Here is an 18,112-nt window from a genome sequence, read left to right on the forward strand (position 1 = left end):
AAAAAAAAAGAAAAGAAAAGAAAAGAAAAGAAAAGGAAACAAATAATATAAAAATCAAGAAAAAAGAAGGAACATACGAACGTATGAAAAAATACATATCCTATCTGTCACTTTATTCGTGATACACCTAATGAATAATTCAACGTACCTATACATCATATGACTCTTGTCCCACATTACCGAAGGTTTCCTCACGTATCCGCATTGTCCGTTCTGTTCGAACATGGCAGCATTCAAATTCAATCCGGCATCGTCTGTCTGATAATTCAACGCTACCATTTGTATACCAAATGCCCAGAAAATGACAGGATTGAAATTGGTCGAGTCGATACGCATTCCAGCTGGATACGTTCGAACCAATTGTGTTTCCGCGTGTGCTACGACACCCAATGGCTGCTTTCTACAAATTTTTTTGGCAGTGCTTTCGTTTAGAGACGAGCACTGGAAGCACGCTGGTACGCCGCGCGTCGACCTGATAAAAAATGCGATCGAAGATTATATTAATTTCTATTACTTTTCCTTTTTTTTTTTTTTTCTTCTTTCTTCTTTCAATGCGTTATAGAAATAGAATAATACCTGAAAAGATTATCGATATTACTGCCACCGCTCGCAATCGAAGCAGACGTTGAAAGTGATTGTGGCGATCCAGAAGAGGAAGCTACACCGCTGCTCCCGATTCCAGCGATACTGTGTCTTTGAACGGGTCCGGTATGAGACGGATGACGAACTTTCCCGGTGGTGCCTGTTCCCGGTGTTGTGTTTAGACCACGGAATTTAATAGCTTGTAAATAAACGACCAAATCCGAAAGTTCCTTAGCGATTTGACTGCTCTGCTTCGGTTGAACTTTATCATCGACTGCCGCATCCGATTTTAGGCGGCTGTGTGCCTGATTACCACCCAAATATCTCTCGTAGCTCGATATTGAATTGTCTAGGAACGAATCCAAAAAAGAAAAAAAAAAAAAAAAAGAAAAGAAAAAAAAAGAGAAAAGAAAGGTAAAGAAAATAAGAATGAAAGATAGAAAAATAATACTTATAATACCAATATAAATGATTACCATCGATATTATCATCCTCGTCGTCGTCTTCCTCATCGTCCTCGTCCTCGCTGAAGTATTCGACCACGGACGTGCTGCTTGCATCCGTTCGCATTTGTTTCATAGACGATGCCCGATCCGACATCAACATTTTACCACGATAGGATACCGGGGCGTGAACTAACGGTCCGGTTGGGTCCACTACTAATTTCTTATTTTTTATCAATATCCTATATCGCAATTGTGACGGCGAGGGTAACTGTGGATCTTCACCAAAATCCGTTTCGAATAGAAACTTCGTTACGAGTTTTTCACCAAAGACCGACTGTAATCAATAGAAAATGTTATTTAATATATAATAGATGTCTATGTACAATAGAAATTAGTAAATTAATAACTTAGAGAATAACAGATATCGCAATATCGAATTTACCTGAAAGATTTGTGCCATTCGTGCTTGTTGACTCTGGGAACAGTGATTTTCAATAGACAGTATAACTGGATACGGTGAACTGACGAATGCACTCCTGTCGATCGCTTCTACGACCAATCGAAAAGGTATCTTGGTGGTAAAGGTGTGACCGTGATAAATGAGAGGCGATCCATCGTCGCCATCCCAGCAGTCTAGTTCTACGCATCGACATCCGGTCAAAAGGACCTAAAAGATCGATATCACAAATTAGAATTTGCATCGTGTTCCTACATTCGATTCAATCTTAAGATTAATTTAGTAAAAGAAAAAGTTACGAAGGGAGTAACATCGATCGTCGGTTACGTTAGAGACCCAACTAATTTCATTCGATAGGATCGATTACGATTTAATTAAAGTCGAAGGGAAACTTTGACCGTATCAAACATACAATTCGAATCTACTGGATATTTGATAAGATCGAACGGAGGACGGTGCCGATTTCGAGAGGTTAAAAATGGAAGGATCAGGCATAGAATCGATCGGAAATGGTGATTCTTGTCAGTGTTTGAAGGCTAGTAGGTCAAACGACAGGTCAAATCGAGGAATCGAGAACAACGAGTGGGTCATAAGTTTAATCGATTTTAAAGATACTACGACATTTTCTATCTACGTATATGATATTTCTTAAGAAATTGTAACCTGTGAATAAAGCTGGACGGATGATTCGCCCTTGAGCTGATGACCGGTCAGATAAGTGTTGTGCGAGCTTGCGATGTAATATTGGGACAAGGGCTGTTGCATTTCGCTCTCCGACGGCGTCGCATATTCGTTTGGGAAGGCGTAATTGTCCTTGTCCATCATGTACCGTGCAAAGCCCTCGAAAGATAAACACCACTGTGTGCGTAAAACTGGATCTGGTTCGTGCCTCTAGAATGAGAATGTACAAACACATGAAATCCTGATTGCACTCTTTTTTTTCTTTTCTTTTTTTTTTTGGTTTGGTATTTTGTTCCACTTTTTTATATCTTGTAATCGTTCTCGTCTAATTCCTTGTCTAACTCGTTCGTTTATTGAAAGCGGTAGAATCGAGAGATAGGTAGATAGATAGATAGATAGATATATAGATAGGTAGGTAGGTAGGTAGGTAGGTAGGTAGGTAGGTAAATAGGTAGATGGGCAGGTAACTTGGTTGATTGGTAATTAGAGCAAGATGGAAAAGTTAAGAAATTTACCTTGACGAGGGCTTTGATCTCGTCGTCGGTAAGCTTTTCTTGTTGCCGAGATTCAAGGAACTTTGTGAACGTAGCTAGTGTGATTACTTGTGACTTGGATGTGTCGACGCCAGAACAATTGTTCACTATACTCGCTGCTGCTACTGCGTCAAAGATTTGCTTCTTGTGAAGGTTACTACTGCTTTTGTATTCGTGACAATCGATGGAATTGTTTCTTGTTAAAAGTCCTACGTTAAATAGAAAATATATGTTCATACGTGGATAGACGTTTCAATATCGATTCTATTGAAATAGTTATTATTTTCGTTTCCTACCGATTCTTTGTGGTGTGGCATCGCTGGCCTGTCTCAATACGGCCGGACGCGTACTAAAGTCTCGAAGAGAACCGTCGCTTTGACTTCGGCATGTGATCGCAAGCTGCCCGAAGAGATCACGTAGGTCCTTTCTAGCTCGAAGGCTGAACGATCGGAAAAGTGCCACGAACTCAACAAAGTTCAGTTGGGTCTCATACATAATGGAAGTGGCACGTGTTTTCACCTGCCAAGGAGCTTCCGATCCACCTGGTACTCCACCACCATTTCTGTCCTTGTCTCTAGGAACGCAAAGTAAGCTGTTTCCAAGTGATTGCGATAGAATGAAAAAGTGAAAAGTGTAAGTATACATTACTGAATATATATATATATATATACACACACACATACACACATATTGTTTTCCTGTTTTCATTTGAAAGTAGAAACGAGATAGATACCTTTGTAAACTCGAATAAGGCAAGTTGGAAGTGACTATTCTTTCGGCCGAACCAGGTGGACTGCGCGATGGAATTCGATCTCTACTGGATCTCGGCGATGCTGGAATTATTCTCGTCAAGGATTCCCTGCTGCCAGTTATGTGACGAAGAGGAGCAGCAGATAAGCCGCCATCCGAAGACGAGGAGTCGTACTGTTTAAAGCTGAGCTCCTGAAAGGTCCAAGATCGTATATCAACGACCTCGTAAGGTGTCCACTTTTAAATCTTTTCTCTGTAATAAGTCTACCTTTGTCAGTGCATGAATATTGCTGATAGATTTGGTCTTCTTTCCTTTAACGTTTCGTCTACGGAGATTACCGCTGCTAGTTGGTGAAAGGGTTCCAACACTTTCGGTCATTGACCAATCGCGACCACCGAACACTCGTATCGCATCGGCGGTCATAGGCTCGAGGCAACCTTCTTCGAAATACAATTGAAGATATTTTTCTTTTAACCAACGCGATCTTCGATCGGTTAACTGTCTTTGTCGTTTCAGGCCTCGTAATATCCAACACAGTCCCATATACCATATCCTAAAATAAAGGATTAAGGATCCTTTCGACATGTTCTTGCTCGAACGAAACTTTTTCGAAAATCTTTACTCACTTGCCAAGGGCCGGAGGACAAAGTAGAAAGAGCAATCGATTGTCAGGCAGATTGGAACCATACATGAGGCCGATACAGGAATCTGAGCCAGGTAGGCCGTACCTATATTGACGAGAATACGATAATGACGAGAATCCAATAAACTTTCACAAGTTATTCTTTTATTCGGTCGATAATAAGGATCGTTTTATGATACACATTGATCCTTTACCTCTTGCATATGCTCCTAAGGTCGGCTTCTCTGTCACGGTCGCAACAACCGATCATGATTTCTTTAACGGAGGCCAAATCGAGATAACCTTCCTCCAAAGTGACCGAAGCACAGTCACTTTGTTGTGCCGCGTATCTGGTAACCAAGCCAGCTGGTACGGAATCCTCGGGATTGGCCGTAATCGAGAACTCGGTATAGGCAGTGCCACCGAGTTGGCCCGTTTTCAATGGACTCCACGGTGGTTTTTCCCAGACGAAGGTACCGCACGCTCGATCTACTCGTGCGAATACCAAGGCCGTTCTCGAAGTGCCGCTTTCACAATCCCAATGTACCAACGTTGTACCGTGATGTAGCACCTAATCGTATTTTTATTTTTTTTTTATCCTTAAAATCTTCAATCGTCTAATATAGATTTCATTCATTTTCCTTATCGCATTAAATAGATATTTGATAGATTTATTCGAAATTATATCAATAATTTCTTTACGATATTTTACACCTTTCATAGCAAACAAGTAAATGGAACGAGGGAGTATTTAAGCACGAATATAGTAGAGCTCGAATCAACATAATTAAACGTTACGATCGTCTCTTTCGTTCCAAGCTCACCGTTTGCTCCTAGCAAATAATCTTTTTCTCTTTTTCTTGACTTTTTTTTTCTACTCTTCATCGTGGTCGACTCGGAACGATATTCATACCCGGTTTTGAAAACGCTAATGCAGCAGGCGGTGCTTAAGGATAATGCAAAACCAAGTTACCGCGCGAGACCTAAATAATGATAAATTTCTTTTACGATATCACGATATAGTTATTCGTTTAATGGTAATTACGATAATTATTCCCTTCTCGCGAATATATCCTCGTGAGTGTAAATTGATTACGATTAGAGAATCCATTTGAAAAGTTGAAAAACAGTTTTTACGTATTTACCTGTAAGATGTGAAGATCCATTCCTGTGTGAGGTGCGGCTACTGGGAAAAGTGCAACCCCATGATCGATCAGGATCGGTTGGACCGGTTTATATGAATCGAGATCGAGATGATAATCGTTCTCATCGCATTCCTCAGCCATGTAGGTCTGTTCGATCGCCGTGGTGTGTAAACTAAGGGTGCGGTGAAGGGAGCCAGTTGTTGCATCTCTTCCACGAGCATGTCGATGCTTGTGAAAGAGGGCAACCTTTTCCAGGACGGCGTTCGCATCGTAGGACTCGTTTGTCTTTTTCAAAGAGCCACTCCTAGTCGAGCTCCATCCTGAAGGAGCTTCGGTATTACTCTCGACATCTATACGCGGACCAACCGATGTACCAGAGGGAGTTACATTTTCGATCGGCCCAACTTCTTTCGCATTTTCTTTCGTGCTCTCGCGGTTGTTCTTTCTCTCGGTATCGCTCTGACAACAAAAGAAGAATTTTCTTTTTCTTTTTTTTTTTTCTCGAATCATCTAAACATTGTAAAATATTATGTAAATAAAAAAATTATGCAAATAAATTAAAGATAAAAGATATATGCAAGATATAAATTGTTCTCCTTTCTGTTCTCATTTCTTTTTTATTTTTTTTATTTTTTTATTTTTTTTTATTTATTTATCTATTCATTTCGTTTATCTTTCTCTTTTTCTTTAAACTTTTCTGATCACATTGAAACGGCGACGATCTCATAACGAGTTATTTTTAACAACGATATCTGCGTTAGATAAAATTATATAACTACGGATAAATCCGTCGTTCGATCCCTTTTCTTTTTTTTCTTGTTTTATTATCATTATTAACGACTTATCTAAACGTTGTAAAGATAGAAAATATAAATGCGCGAGTGAATTTTATAAGAAATGTATATGTAGAATATGAAAAGTTTCCCTTTCTTTTCTTCTTTAATTGTTTCTTTTCTTTCTTTCTTTTTTTTTTTTTTTTTTTTTTAATTTCTTTTATAAGCCGCAGTAAAACGTCGACAATTATTTTAACGAGTTATTTTTAACGACGATGTCTGCGTTAGATAAAATTACGTAACTACCTATAAATCCATCGTAACATTCTCTTATTCTTTCCCTTATCGCGTATTCATTTCTTTATTTTTTAAGGTAATAAAAAAATTATATTGCGTTATTGTAAATGCAATTAAAAATACATCGAACGTTCCAACCTTCAAACCATTTTCATTTCTTTATTTCTTTTCGAACGATCTGAAGGCGTATTCGTCTTCTCTCTCTCTCTCTCTCTCTCTCTCTCTCTCTCTCTCTCTCTCTCTCTCTCTCTCTATCTCTCTCTCTTTACCCACACTTTTGGATAACGAGTTTGGAGCAAGCCGAGGAAAGATGGAGATGAGAATAGAGAAAGGGAATCAGTCGCTTCATTCGTTTGCCGTCACGTACGCGTTTAGAATGATGTGCTCGTCGTTTCGAAGATAGCTCGGCCCCTCGAAAGCTCGTCGATATCCGTTTGTGTAAAATGAGTCGGGACTCGACATTGTCTCGCGGCGATATCACGAAAAAGGAGATAAATTGAAAGGGGGGCCGTGTAAAACCGATAAAAAAAAAAAAGAAGGAAAGAAAAAAGAAAAATAGGAAAGAAAAGGGAAGAAAAAAAAAGAAAGCAGGAGTAAAAAACGAACTCGAATCTGTCCGTGCTACTCTCTTCTACCGATTCTCCCGATGTTGTCGATTACGATTGATTCAATTTGTTCTTTTTTTTTTTTTTTCTCTTTTTTCTTTTTTCACAGAGGTTGAATTGGAATAAGAGCGAAGCGTCGAAAACTTTTACGAGCTTAGCGAATTTAATATTTTTTTTTCTTTACCTCTCTTTTCTCTTTCTTCTCCTTATTTATTTATTTATTTATTTATTTATTTATTTATTTATTTATTTTTTTCATTTATTTTCTTTCGCGATAATAATAATCCATTGTTGGTTACAATACCAATGATAAATGTAATCGAGCTTAACGGGGTTGAAGATTTATAAGCAATTATGTCAAGAATTACTTACCCAAAGCGTTTTATCCTTCTATAATCGATTCGAAAGTAACGCTTTAACGGTATTAATCGTGTTACCGAGAGCTAGAGCTAATGGAATACTTTATATAGTTTATATACTACCATCGAATCTCCTCGAGTTAATAAATAATTAATCGGTAATTAAATTACTCCAAGCGGTCGATTAGAGTTACATTGCTGGATATGATTATATATTATACGAGAATGAGAGAGACGGAGAGAGAGAGAGAGAGAGAGAGAGAGAGAGAGAGAGAGAGAGAGAGAGAGAGAGAGAGAAATAGAAAAAGAAAGAACGTAACTTTTCTTTCGTAAACTGTATAAATGCGTTTTTCGATGCATCCATAATTTTTTGCAAAAAAGGATTCATTAAAAATATCTCGGAGTAGTAGCATTGCAATATGATGTAACAAGTGTATACATGCGTAACAAATACACACACACGTATACATATATCATTGCCATATTCTACATCGTATATTTATTTGCCAACATATCATTCTATCCCTCATAAAGCTCTATGAATTGCAGCGCGAGAAAACGTCGAAAAGATTTATTTTGTGACTTCAAACTTCATTTCCACTCTCCCAACCATCCAACCAACCTACCCACCCCCACTTTCAGGATCCATCGAGCTTTACACGATACTAATACGCAGAGAACCACGAAATGCGAGTTACCTATATATAACTTCACTCTGGAAAATTCCTATACGAAAATAGAACGATCGACATTTTCAGAGAGCTTTTCTCTCTTTCTCTTCTTCACCCATTTTCATTTCTTTCCTAATAAAACTCTCGAAAATTTATTGAACTAATCTCCGATCGAACTTTCCAGTCTCATTAAAAAGATTCCTAAACTAATCTCGATCTAAGAGTCGAGAACATTTTTTCTATTTAATCTCGAAAAATAACTTTTATGATAACTGTTACGATAACATCAATTTTTCATGATAATTCATTCGGATTGTTCGATATATTTTCTCGTCTGTTTTTAACATTAATTATCGAGAATAATCATACATTATCGCGATATATTATTGTTACATGTTTTATCGTAAAACAGGGATTATAATACTACGAAGATCATATATTATTAACAAAGATTTTTCTTGCACATATTGTACAACGTTAAGAGCAAAAAGTTTTTAAGCGATTTTTAAAAATTGAACATCCTTTTTCGAGACTTTTCGCATTAATTTCCTTTTTCCTTTTTTCTTTATCTTTTAGATTCTTTTTTCCTTATTCCTTTAGCTTGCAAAAGCACTCGAGCGTTTAACAAGCGTAGAAATTTGCACTCTGTTCAAGCTACATTACATATATATATATATATATATATATATATATATATATCCGTACAATCAAGGTAAAACTTTTAACGTTCGATCTAACAAATTTTTTTCCACAGACAAATAATTTTACAAATCTAAAGGGTATCGTCAAAATACATTTCAACGAGTTACCTAAGTATTTATTTCATTCTTAAAATCTAATCTTGTCGAACATCTTAGATTTCATAGATTCGATGACAAATGGATATTGGTTACTGTCGAAAGATATATTAAGAATTATAGAACGTGTGAGTAATGGAATACCAAAGAAAAAGAGAGAGAAATAGAAAAGACAAAAAAAGAAGAGAGAAAACTAAAAACGAGAAAAAGAAACAGGCAGTAAGTTAGCCAACCAAGCAAGCAAGCAACCAACCAACCAACCAACCAACCAACCAACCAACCAACCAACCAACCAACGAAGCAACCAACCAACCAACGAAGCAACCAACCAAGCAACCAACCAACCAGTAGTCCTTTTCACTGCGATGATTATTAGCGACAAGAGCAAGTAGTTTCCGCCGGCCTACAACCATCATAGCTGCTGGAGGCCGATAGAAACCCCTATCCTTGTCGTTGTACAACTATTGTCTTCAATCTTGACCTCATACTTTTGTTCCTCTTCCTTTTTCTCTTCTTCTTCTTCTTCTTCTTCTTCTTCTCCTTCTTCTTCTACTAGTTCTGCTTCACGTTCTTCATTTCTTTTTGCACCATACCTCTTCTCCTTTTGTTGCATCGGTCTTTGGATTCTTCACGCCAAGGAACAAGGAATTCGCTTTGGAATTCCTAGTAAGTAAGTAAGAAAGAAAGAAAGAAGGAAAGAAAGAAAATGAGAGAGAGAGAGAGAGAGAGAGAGAGAGAGAGAGAGAGAGAGAGATAGGAAGATGCCATGCGGTTAGAGAAAAGCGATTTTCCTAGGCATCCCTATCGGATAAACCATTCATCCACGTCGAACGTTTAAATCTATAGCTCCAGTTACGTGTCCAACATTGTTCTCTCGTCCAGAGTGAAAATATTATCGAGGTCTTGCTTTTGCACGCTATCTATTTCTATCTCTCTCTCTCTCTCTCTCTCTCTCTCTCTGTTTCTCTGTCTCTTTTTTTCTCTCTATCTCTTTTATGCGCTTATGCGCATGCGCTCTTTTTTCTCTAGGGTAAATTAAGCGAATACTCATTGTAGGCTAAAATATAAATATAGCAGGATTTTTCGATCATAAATTGTCGAATACTTTAAGAACTTTATCCCATTTGTTCTTAAGAAAAAAGAAAAAAAAAAAAAAAGAAAAGAAAAGAAGAGTTATATCACACGTAGATCCCGGAAACGTTTTCTCTTCGCGGATTATAAATATTTCTTTTATTTTTCTTTTATTTTTCTTTTTCTTTTTGTTTTTTTTTTTTTTTTTTTTTTTTTACTAACTTTTTTATTGAGAATTTCCTTTTGATTTTTTTTTTTTTTTAAATACTTTAGAAATCATTGCGACAATACTTCGGAAGAGAAATCGTTAAAAATGATATTCTTTCGTTTAATAAACGAATATCTGTAATTGGAAAGGTAAAATCTTTTTGGATCCATGTTTATATGAACTCTTATTTGAGTTTCTTCTTTCTTTCTTTCTTTCTTTTTTATTCTTATAGCAAGTAGAATATGCTATTAAAGCTTGGTGATTTATTTTTGAAATATCCTTTACATATACTCAAGCATAGTATATATATATATATGTATAGTATATATATAAGTATATACTGTAGCAACGAATTTTCTTCTCTCCTTAGAACCTTGAATAGAGATTTCTATCGATTCATGATATCTATGTGTTAAGAATTTCAATGAAATCGTTTTTATAATTTATCTCTTGATAATCTTTTCCTGATGGATCTTTCTCTATTTTTTCTTTCTTCCTTTTTTCTTTTTTAAATAAAGAAAGAGAAGGAATTCGTATTCATCTTCGTACAAATTTGAATAAATGTAAATTTATTTATTCGCAGATTCGATAAAATGACGATCTATCTGTATGTTTGTGTGAACGAAAGAAATAAAGAAAGAGAAAAAGAAAAAGAGAGAGAGAGAGAGAAAGAGAAGAGGTAATAAATTGCATAATTAGATCGTTCTAACTAGCCTACTTCGTTTGAAACGAGCTTGAAATGTCTTGAAGATTAATAGCATCTGCCATCGAAAGACACATTACCGACCTTTCTCCGTTAATTTCCTAATGATATCTTAAATAGTAGAATAAAATTGTACGACTTGAACGGTCGTCTACAGTCTCGCTTTACTTGTCGATCGTTCGTCATTTCTATCGAAATAATTCTAGCTATAACGAGGTTGAAGATAATTATACTTGATAATAATGATAATAATAATAATAATAATAATATAATTTTTCATAACGCGTGTAATGAAAAAAAAAAAAATCGGACGACTCATATTTTCTTTTTTTAATTGAAACTATATTTCTTTTATATATATATATATCCGTTTTATTTCTTTTTTCTTTTTTTCTTGAAATATACACACACACACACACACACATATATATATATATATCAAATATCCCTATAACATATTATGTCACAAAACTAATTTATTTAACAAACAAACAAACAAACAAAAAAAAAAAAACGAAAAATAAATAAACGCGCGTTATAGGCATTTATATTACTAATTCCCATAATACTCGTCAATTCGTAAAAGCGACAAGGCTGCGTTAATAATAGAACTCATTGATCGAGATGTATTATTATCCACGTATGTAGAGAAAATTGGAGCAGATAATATTAGTACGAGTAACGATTTGTAATTTTAATCTCATTCACTTTTGAATATTCCCTCTTGGAAAATAGAAGTAAGCACACTCTTCGTGTCAGTCTTCTCTCTCTCTCTCTCTCTCTCTCTCTTTTTTCTCTTTATATAATGTATCATATTTTTTTCTGTCTATAGACAATCGAACGTTTGATCGAATGATTTTTTACATTTGTTTGGTGATGACAAGGACAATACTTGAAAATATATAAAAACCGACTGATTCGTTCGTTTGTTCGTTCGTTCGTTCGTTCGTTCATTCATTCGTCCGTTCGTTCGTTCGTTCGTTCGTTAGTTAGTTAAAGAGAGAAACGATAATATGTCGAATCTACGAGAGACACGTAAATTGATATAAAATACGTAACAAAGAGAATGGAAAGGCACGGTCTCGATATTTCCAGGGACATGCTGCCAGGAAACATCGAACACGCAGTGATAATCGATCTTCTGTTTTGCGGCCGCGCGTTACCTATCCCCTTTTCGTTCTAGAAAAGCTACTTTCGCAGCTTCTCTCTCTCTCTCTCTCTCTCTCTATCTATCTATCTATCTATCTATCTTTCTCTCGAGAAGCTTTTCTTACACGCTTTTTGGAAACAGAACCCCTCGAGAGGTTCTAACTTCGGGATTAGGCTACCTCGGGATGAGTATTACTTTACTCGTACCATTGGAGAAAGGCAGAATGATTATCAGCCTTCTATCGAATACGTGCTGGTATAGTACATATGTATAGATATAGTATAAGCGTAGTATAAATATATCATACCGAAAAAGATGGAGGGAAAGAGGACATACATACATACATACATACGTACGTACATCATGTATACCTACATACACGCATATATATATATATATATATATATATATATATATATATATATACATACACAATAGCTTCTTTCTAATGTGATTTTCGAAGCTTTTCCGACAAGAGAGGAGACAAGGAATTGTTGTGTATGGATTGTTATTGGTAAAAGGTTTCCTTTGGCGAATCTCCAAAGAACTATCGCGTATTCGTAGGTGAAAGCATCTGACTTTGATTGAACTCGTGCTTTTCGTCCTTTCACACTTTATCACTACTTTTCTTTTGCCTCCTGTGAACGATACGAAGGATCAAATAACTCGAGCGACGAAATAAAGAACGAAGCTATCTTACGACGGAGTTGACTCCTTAGAAATCGTTTCCTCTTTGACAATGTACGAGTGACCACGGTGTACTGATCAAACATAAAACGTATTATGCAAAGTAAACATAAAATTTCGTTCTTTTTTCATCTTCTTTTTTCTTTTTTTTTTTTTTTTCTTTCATCGACGCCATAGAAGAGAACGAGTAATATATGTATGTATGTATGTATGTATGTATGTATACACATCAGGTATATAAGATGGATGTATCTATAGTTTATATTTTACTTTAGCAAGAGAAAAGATTTCAGTTAGTTTATCAAACGATTTTTCAGATTTTCCGAAATTGCCTCAAGTTCGCTCGGAGTTCGCTCGAATCTCAAAAGTTCAACGGGGTTAAGAGAGCTAAAGAGAAAACTACGTGATTCCTATTTCCTAGTAAATACGACATACGATCCCGTTCTTTCCCATTTCACTAGAAGCTTTAATCACGTCGATCTTTATCGTATATCCGACTAAAGTAGATCTCCAAGAACATTCCCCACTTTTATTAACTCGGAAGAGTTTTATTATGCGTTAGACGTTCGAACATTAATCCTTTAAGACAAGAAAGAAGATAACGATCGACGAAGGGAAAAAGATCGGCCATTAATGATTAAGAAGATAATATTATCTCTCTCTCACCTTGTACTCGGTAGCAATGACTCCTCTTAATTCTCGCAAAAAGGCACCGAAAAATGGTACCACTGGACATTCCGGCATTGCGAGAGCACGAGCTAACGCATGCTCGTACTCGGAAGACAAAAGGGCGGAGGCAAGATATTCCAAGACCGGAATTGGCTCGCTTACGCTTGGCCAAAATGGCTTCAGCTTGTTGGATCTGTAATCAAAAATGTATCGTTTTCAAATGTTTATTTTTATATCGGTTAGGTCATCGTGATTATTACGAAACACGTATGTAATAGGATTACGTTGTAAGTGGATTGAATTGTTTCATTTTACTCCCTCCCTCCTCTCACCTCCCCCCCCTCTCTCTCTCTTTGCGCGTATATTTTTTCTATTTTTATTTTTTTTCTCATCCCTTTTTCTGCACGCAAGAATCACGGACATCCAGGAAAATGAATTTCTCGGTTTCATTTGAGATCGTACTCCATTCGTTACAAAGTTTTCCAGAAAATTCCTCATTTTAAAGAATTACCTTTACGAGTCGCACTTAAATGCCAAGGGAATGTTTTTCGAGAATTTTTATCGCGTTCTATTCGCTTGCTTCGAATTTCTACCGAAGCGCACGGAGTTTTTTTCTCTCCTGTTTCTTTCTTTCTTTCTTTTTTTTTTTTCTTTTTTTTTCCTTCTCTTTTTTCTATTTCCTTTTTCCACCGTACGTTTCGACCTTCTACAACGACGGACGAATATGGATTTTAAAGTGGAACATACCGAAAGTAGAAGGAAGCAAGGAAGCAAGGAAGGAAAGAAGGAAGTGGAACTAGGAAGCTCGAGAGTTTTTATCGACGAGAAGAAAAAAACAAAACAAGAAGAAGAAGAAAAAAAAAAGAAGAGGAGAAAGTATATAAAATATTTTAAGATCGGCGAAGTTTCATATACTTTCGAAAACGTATCCTATTTTTTTTTCCTGGTAACAACCTCACGTTTTAACCTCTACGATCGTTTTCCTCGTTCGTCAGTCTTCCTAAGACACTTGCCGTTAGAGGCGTCTACCGTCACGTCTACGGGATCGTCGAAGATACTTTAAGTTATTTGAGTTAAGTGGCTCAACCACACACGCAAGAAACTTTCTTCTACTTCTACTTCTACTTCTACTTCTTCTACTTTTTCTTCTTCTTCTTTTTTTTTTCTTCATTTTTACCAATGCGATTCGCACCTCGTCTTCCATGATAAAGATATAAGAATGTATGAGGTCTTTTTCCTTACTGTAAAAAAAAAAAAATGAAAAAAAGAGAAAGAGAGAGAGAGAGAGAGAGAGAGAGAGAGAGAGAGAGAGAGAATGCCTTGCGGCGACCTTTCTTGTTCTTTACGAACAAGATTAAATTCGCCCTTCGGAGATTGCAGTATTCGAGCATACAATCTGTTCCATCCATCTATCTATCTTTCTTTCTTCCTTTACTTCTTTCTATCTTTCTTTCTTCTTTTACTTCTATTACCTCGTCCTTTGAAACAGGAAAACCGAGCAAAATGAGATTTATCTTCGACGTACTACTGCCTTGTGATTATTATTATCACAAAGGGAAGAAGAATTTTTCTCAAATTTATTCGACTCTTCGTACATAGATACTTGATAAGAACGAGATGATACGGGTTGTATCAGTGGAGGAGTGGGGTGGAGTGGGAGGTGGTGGGAGAGAGTGGAGGATGGAGGATGTTGAGTAGAGAATGATGGAAAGAGAAGAAAAAAGAAAACAAAACAAAAGTCGGGTGATAACAGCTCCGATTCCATTTTCTCTTTGGTACAAATGACGCTTTTCCATTATTGGAAGCCACGGAAGCCACGAACGGACGATTCAAGAAACATCCGGTAGAACAGCCATTAAGCTTCTCTGTTCCACGAGAAAAGGCCCACTCGGCGCTCTTTTCTCTTTTCTTTCTATCTCCTCTCTCCCTCTCTCTCTCTCTCTCTCTCTCTCTCTCCCTCGCGTTTTTTTAGCTATCTCTTTAAACCCCTTTACGAGCTGTGCCACAATTTTCTTCCTAATCTACACGCGGATCTCCCCAAAGCTCTCTTTCCTATCCCTCCCTATAACCATCTCTCTCTAACTTGTTCGTGAAACTTTCGAGAGATCTGCGGTTTCCCAGAGAAAGTTTCCTAAGGTACCAGAAGGGTAAGGTACCTACGATGTTGAAGAACGATGTCGAATGAGAAGTAACAAAACTTCGACGCTAACTTAACTTACTTTTCGAAAAATGCATGCAAATGGCATATAGTACCTATTACTACTAACACTACTACTAACTTATTACAGCACCACCACTACTATTACACTACTACTACTGCTACTGCTACTGCTACTGCTATTACTACTATTTTTATTTTTTATTTTTTTCTCTCTCCTTCTTTATACAATACCACGTGATTTTTTTTCTTCATTTATTTCGTGTCTTTTTCTTTTCTTTTTTTCTCTTTTCTTTTTCTTTTTTCTTTTTTCTTATCTCTTTTCAATATCCCTATCGAACGAGATAACGGCAATTCTCTTCGTGTATCTATATATTTATAAACGTCAAAAGTTTCTTTAGGCGATTTAAAGAAATTAATTTTACTCTTTTATCAGACTTTTTTTTCAGGCTATTTTTGTTTTGCTTTTCTTTCTGTTTTTCTTTTCTCTTTTCGTTTCAGATTACGAAATTATCAAGCTTTAAAAAGAGAAAGAGAGAGAGAGAGAGAGAGAGAGAGAGAGAGAGAGAGAGAGAGAAAATTCTCGAGAGAGAGTAATCGATTGTTGAAATTATCTAAGAACTTTCGATCTATCCTGTACACAGAGAAATAATAATCGTCGGCTTTTACGAAGTTTACTTTATCGATAATATTCTTTCATTCGATCCATTCGAAATTGACTAAGAAGAATAAGTACGATCGATTTTCTTCGTAACAAAGGACAAAAGAACGATATAACTTGTTCGTAATTTTTCTTCCATTTTTAAAACTTTTTTTTTTCAAAGTTCAAAGAACTTCCATCGGTACTTGAGGATCGCTTATTTTTCATTTATTTTTGGAAGCCTGATTAAAACATTCCGAAGAATCGTTATTTATTCCGAAGGAAGAAAAATAAGAAGAAGAAGAAGAAGAAGAAGAAGAAAAAAGAATATGTGTGAGCGCGCGCGTGTGTATTTACAGATAGAAATTACGAAGGAGTTTGCCCTTCAAGGCCCTTCGACGTAAATTAAAAACTTCTTAGCTACATGAGAATGACTTCCATCGAAAGAAAAACATTTTCTTTTTCTTTCTTTTTTTTTTCTCCCTTTTTTTCTTTGCTTAACTCTGAAAACAACAAGAAGGAAATAGAAAATGGAAAGAAAAAGAGAGAAAAAAAAAAAAAGAAAATAAAGCAAATTTTTTTTCTTCCCCCTCTCTCTCTCTCTCTCTCTCTCTCTCTCTCTCTCCTCATCTCTATCTTTATCTCTCTCCATCTCAAAAAATCGTCAATCATCTCATTTACGTCGGATTATCCTTTCGTTGAGTCCTAACAAAAGATGGTAAGGTACTTCGAACGATCGAAAATGGGACGTCGAAAGAACGTAGAAAGAGAAAGAAAGAGAAAAGAAAAGAAAAAAAATGAGTAAGGGAGAAAGAAAAAAAAAAAGGGAAACGTTTTTAGGGCTCGAGGACGATAAAGTTTCGCGAGATACATTCGCTTTCAGGAAGATAATGGATGTCTAGCGAAAGCCACTTCAGGATCTCGAAGCAACGACGAGATACGAATCGGAAAAGACATCCCATTGTCTTAAATAATGCATGGGGGAGGGTTTTACGTTAGCAACCCATGAACCTGATGCGAACAAAGCATTTTACTCAGTCGATCATCTTCTTTTCCGCGAGAACGCGACTTCGAAAAGAAATTTCCAATTGTTCTTATCGTTTCTACTTATCGCTCTCTCTCTCTCTCTCTCGTTTATTCTGTTCGAAAGAGAGAAATCGAATTATTGAATTCGTTATTAAGATGTATCTGTGTGTTTGTGTGTGTGTATATATATGTGGGTATAAGTCAAGGAAAGAAAGTTAAAATTCAATAAAAAAAAAAAAAAAAAAAAAATCAACGAAGCCAATTATATTTTTCTATTCATAAATCTCTTGATTTTTCTTCGAAGAAAAATTGAATCTTTTACTTTCGAAGACGTCGATTCCATCATCGATTTTAAGTATATTCTTGTATATTATAAATGCTTTTATGAAAAGTACCAACTTATTATATCTTGTTGATAAAAATATGATAGAACGATGTAAAGAATCGACAAATATTTTTTCCATTTTCTTTGGCAAAGTTTATTTCTCTTTCTCTCAGTCACTCGGTTCGAGAGAGAGAAAGAGAGAGGGGGGGGGGAGAGAAAAAAAGTCGAATTACTGTATTCGTAGAATCGTTATTAAGATATATATCTATGTAATATACATACATATTAGAAAACCCGAGAGAAGAAAGTTTGAACTGAAGAAAAATATTAACGAAGCCAAATACATTTTTCTATTCATAAATCTTTATTTTCCTTCAAAAGAAAAATTGACTCTTTTACTTTCAAAGACGTCGTCGATTTAAATATATTCTCGTATATTATAAATACTTTCAGTTAATAGTATGAGACGCATATATATATATATATATATATCTTTTTCTCGATAAAAAAAAAAAAAAAAAAAGAAAGAAAAAATGAAAAATGATAGAACGATCCAAAGGATAAAATTTTTTTGATATTTCCTATCGTATTTACTTTGGCGAAGCTTCGAAGAAGTTTATAGTTTCGGATCGTCGGTTAAGACAACGTATTGCATATGTTTATTCGTAATACTGTATCGTGATAGTGAAACGTGGCAATTGTATTATTCCATGGGATAAAGATTAAGCGTCCTTGCTCGATTCTCGAACTCGTAAC

At 35.9% G+C, this 18,112-nt stretch overlaps 1 protein-coding gene across 2 annotated transcripts in view; it reads right to left on the bottom strand.

Annotated features, from left to right (window-relative positions):
• The window catches only part of LOC122629345 (1-phosphatidylinositol 4,5-bisphosphate phosphodiesterase epsilon-1-like), a 78,435-nt gene that overhangs the window by 2,402 nt on the left and 57,921 nt on the right, over window positions 1–18,112 (bottom strand). Inside the window, exons 6-18 of one of the 2 annotated variants that reach the window (XM_043812708.1) lie at window positions 13,205–13,400; window positions 5,218–5,676; window positions 4,288–4,643; window positions 4,077–4,178; window positions 3,718–4,003; window positions 3,433–3,641; window positions 2,996–3,273; window positions 2,682–2,908; window positions 2,149–2,376; window positions 1,471–1,695; window positions 1,059–1,362; window positions 577–931; window positions 149–472 (exon numbers count right to left, since the gene is read on the bottom strand). In XM_043812708.1, the coding sequence (XP_043668643.1) occupies window positions 149–472; window positions 577–931; window positions 1,059–1,362; window positions 1,471–1,695; window positions 2,149–2,376; window positions 2,682–2,908; window positions 2,996–3,273; window positions 3,433–3,641; window positions 3,718–4,003; window positions 4,077–4,178; window positions 4,288–4,643; window positions 5,218–5,676; window positions 13,205–13,400 (3,549 nt within the window). Of the gene's footprint in view, window positions 1–148; window positions 473–576; window positions 932–1,058; window positions 1,363–1,470; window positions 1,696–2,148; window positions 2,377–2,681; window positions 2,909–2,995; window positions 3,292–3,432; window positions 3,642–3,717; window positions 4,004–4,076; window positions 4,179–4,287; window positions 4,644–5,217; window positions 5,677–13,204; window positions 13,401–18,112 lie in introns of both variants that reach the window. The other variant, XM_043812707.1, reaches the window with a different exon arrangement.

The sequence above is a fragment of the Vespula pensylvanica genome, chromosome 5 (assembly GCF_014466175.1).
Source record: "Vespula pensylvanica isolate Volc-1 chromosome 5, ASM1446617v1, whole genome shotgun sequence".
Taxonomy (NCBI): Eukaryota; Metazoa; Arthropoda; class Insecta; order Hymenoptera; family Vespidae; genus Vespula; species Vespula pensylvanica.